This window comes from Limulus polyphemus, unplaced genomic scaffold, assembly GCF_000517525.1.
Source record: "Limulus polyphemus unplaced genomic scaffold, Limulus_polyphemus-2.1.2 Scaffold7941, whole genome shotgun sequence".
In the NCBI taxonomy this organism is placed as follows: domain Eukaryota; kingdom Metazoa; phylum Arthropoda; class Merostomata; order Xiphosura; family Limulidae; genus Limulus; species Limulus polyphemus.
In genome coordinates this window covers 15,444-18,218 of record NW_013673551.1, presented here as the reverse complement: position 1 = coordinate 18,218, position 2,775 = coordinate 15,444, and the positions used below count along the sequence as shown (strand labels likewise).

The following is a 2,775-nucleotide window of genomic DNA, read 5'->3' as shown; positions in this document are numbered from 1 at the left end:
CCAATATTAACATGTCATACTTCATGTTAGATACATGAAGTATGACATGTTAATATTGGAATGATTTATTAGATACATGAAATATGACATGTTAATATTGGAATGATTAGATACATGAAGTATGACATGTTAATATTGGAATGTTTAAATACATGAAGTATGACATGTTAATATTGGAAATACATGAAGTATAGCATGTTATACATGGAGTATGACCATGTTATGATTGGAATGATTAGATACATGAAGTATGACATGTTAATATTGGAATGATTAGATACATGAAGCATAACAAACATGGTATACTCCATGTATAACATGCTATACTTCATGTATAACATGGTATACTTCATGTATAACATGGTATACTCCATGTATAACATGGTATACTCCATGTATAACATGCTATACTTCATGTATAACATGGTATACTCCATGTATAACATGCTATACTTCATGTATAACATGGTATACTCCATGTATTATAGAGTAAAGACTTTGAAATTATCTTATTCTATTTAGACCTTAATGAATTAGATTCTATTCATATTTTGTTAAGACATTTTTAAGCTCTTATTATAGGCTACAATAGCAAACATTGGTTTTATGCCTGCTTCATAGTTTTAATATTCCATGTTATACATGGAGTATACCATGTTATACATGAAGTATACCATGTTATACAATGCAAGGTTATTGGAATTAGAATAAAACATGAATTGACTTTTTTTTACACAGTAAACTAAGTTTTATTCAAATTACAAAACAGTAAAGAGTTTAGCTTAAACTTTTCTCTTTTCTCTTTTATTAGAGACCTTACGCACCCAGATATCATGGACAAACCAGAAAAAGGTGTTGTGTGTTTTGCTATGTTTGAAGGTCTTGTTGTAGTTTATTGAAGTACATAAATTATAGGTGTTGAAGTGTGAAAATTATGGGTGCTGAAGTACGAAAATCATAGGTGAAGTTATTTATAGTATAATAAAAAACGTTTTTATTTAATGTTGAAAACAATTATAATGCTTTCTTTCATAATTTTTTGATAATACTTCTAAACTTTTATTGTCCACTTGCTTGCTTTCCTATTTTTCCACTAATCTTTATCTAATACTTATCACTTGAGTAATATTTCCAATGATATGGAAACAAAAAATAATACTAGAATTTAAATAATTTAATTTTCCAATCTTATAGTATCTATATGTTGGTTATATTCCTAAATATTAAATAAAAAAAATTTATTCTATGTTTGAAAAATTAAAAACATCACCACCAGATGACCAGTTTGTTTTTTTGTTGTAAAAGGTAAAGCTTATTCTTAGGTCTTTCCAGTGTTTGTTACTTAGCTTAACTTTTAGTCATATGCTACTTATTCATTCTATGTAACAATATTCCACTCGTAAGTAATAAAGCTATTCACATGCACTTAAGAGCGTTTTAACTTTACATGGCCATAGATTCTGTCTCACTAAAACATACATGATTAAAATGCATCAAGTTGTAGCCACTTCTTGTATTTTACTGCTGCCATTTTAATGCACTTAAGTTAAAAAACCCATTCTTTTGTTAAATATTGAGCATTTCTTACAATTATCTATGACTTCATGAAAATGACTACTTTTACTCTGCAGTCCTAGAGTTGCTGTCATTTCATACAAATCCATATTCAGCCTCAGAAAGAGCCCATGCAGTGGTCATCTGTACAGAGTGGGATGAATTCTTGGTATGTGTAGGTTTTTAAAATAATATAGACAGGATGATATGAACATAAGAGTTATTTATCTGAAGGAGGAACTTGCTAAAAGAGTAATATAGTTTAAGACACTCATTCTTGATAATTTTATCAAAGAGTTTGTTTCAGACCTACAGTTTTTAGTTAATATCAATATATATGGAACTGTTTGAAAAAATTCTTGAACTTTATAAAATATTTTAGAATATAGGAAATATATGATTGGTTAGTTTCTGTTTTAGTTTAATCAATGAATAAAGTTTATGTTAGTAGCTTTGGAAATATGCAGATCTTTTCAATAATGTATACACACAAACACATACATACACAGTGTGGTCACAAGTAAATAGACACCACCTTTTCAGAAAAATTAAATATTTCAGTTTCTGTTTTAGTTTAATCAATTAATAAAGTTTATGTTAGTAGCTTTGGAAGTATGCAGATCTTTTCAATAATGTATACACACAAACACATACACACACAGCGTGGTCACAAGTAAATAGACACCACCTTTTCAGAAAAAATTAAATATTTCAGTCATATTCACATGATTTGATATATTTATAATTTAATTAATATCTAGTAGATCTTCCTTTCACTTCGTGGAGTTCATTGATCCTTTGGGGCATCTTTAGAATCATCTCGTCAATTTTAGATTGTGGGATTTTCACCCACTTTTGCTTCAAAACTTGGAGTAGATCGCTCTTCGAAGTTGGTTTTTTAGTTGTTTCTTGACTTGCCGGTCGAGTATGGCCTAGAGGTTTTCGATGGGGTTCATGTCAGGAGATTGGCTCGGCCAGGGCAACTTCTGGATACCATTTTCTTCCTGCCACTTTTGGGTGTTTCTAGCAGTGTGACACGGGGCTCCATCTTCCTGGAACAATGTTGTGTTCTTGTCCACGAAACTCGAGGAATAAAGTGACAAGAATCCTTCCTCCAATATTTCGACGTATTTTGCAAAATTTATGTTGCTAACGCACTCCACTAAGCTCGATCTCCCAAACAGCTCCCCAAACCATCACTCTGAAACCACCATGCTTCAC

General features: G+C 30.6%; 1 protein-coding gene across 2 annotated transcripts in view; it reads left to right on the top strand.

Annotated features, from left to right (window-relative positions):
• The window catches only part of LOC106474991 (UDP-glucose 6-dehydrogenase-like), an 18,102-nt gene that overhangs the window by 11,495 nt on the left and 3,832 nt on the right, over positions 1 to 2,775 (top strand). For both annotated transcript variants that reach the window (XM_022403234.1, XM_022403235.1), the window contains exons 7-8: positions 812 to 852; positions 1,632 to 1,723. In XM_022403234.1, coding sequence (XP_022258942.1) covers positions 812 to 852; positions 1,632 to 1,723 — 133 coding nt within the window. The remainder of the gene's footprint in view (positions 1 to 811; positions 853 to 1,631; positions 1,724 to 2,775) is intronic.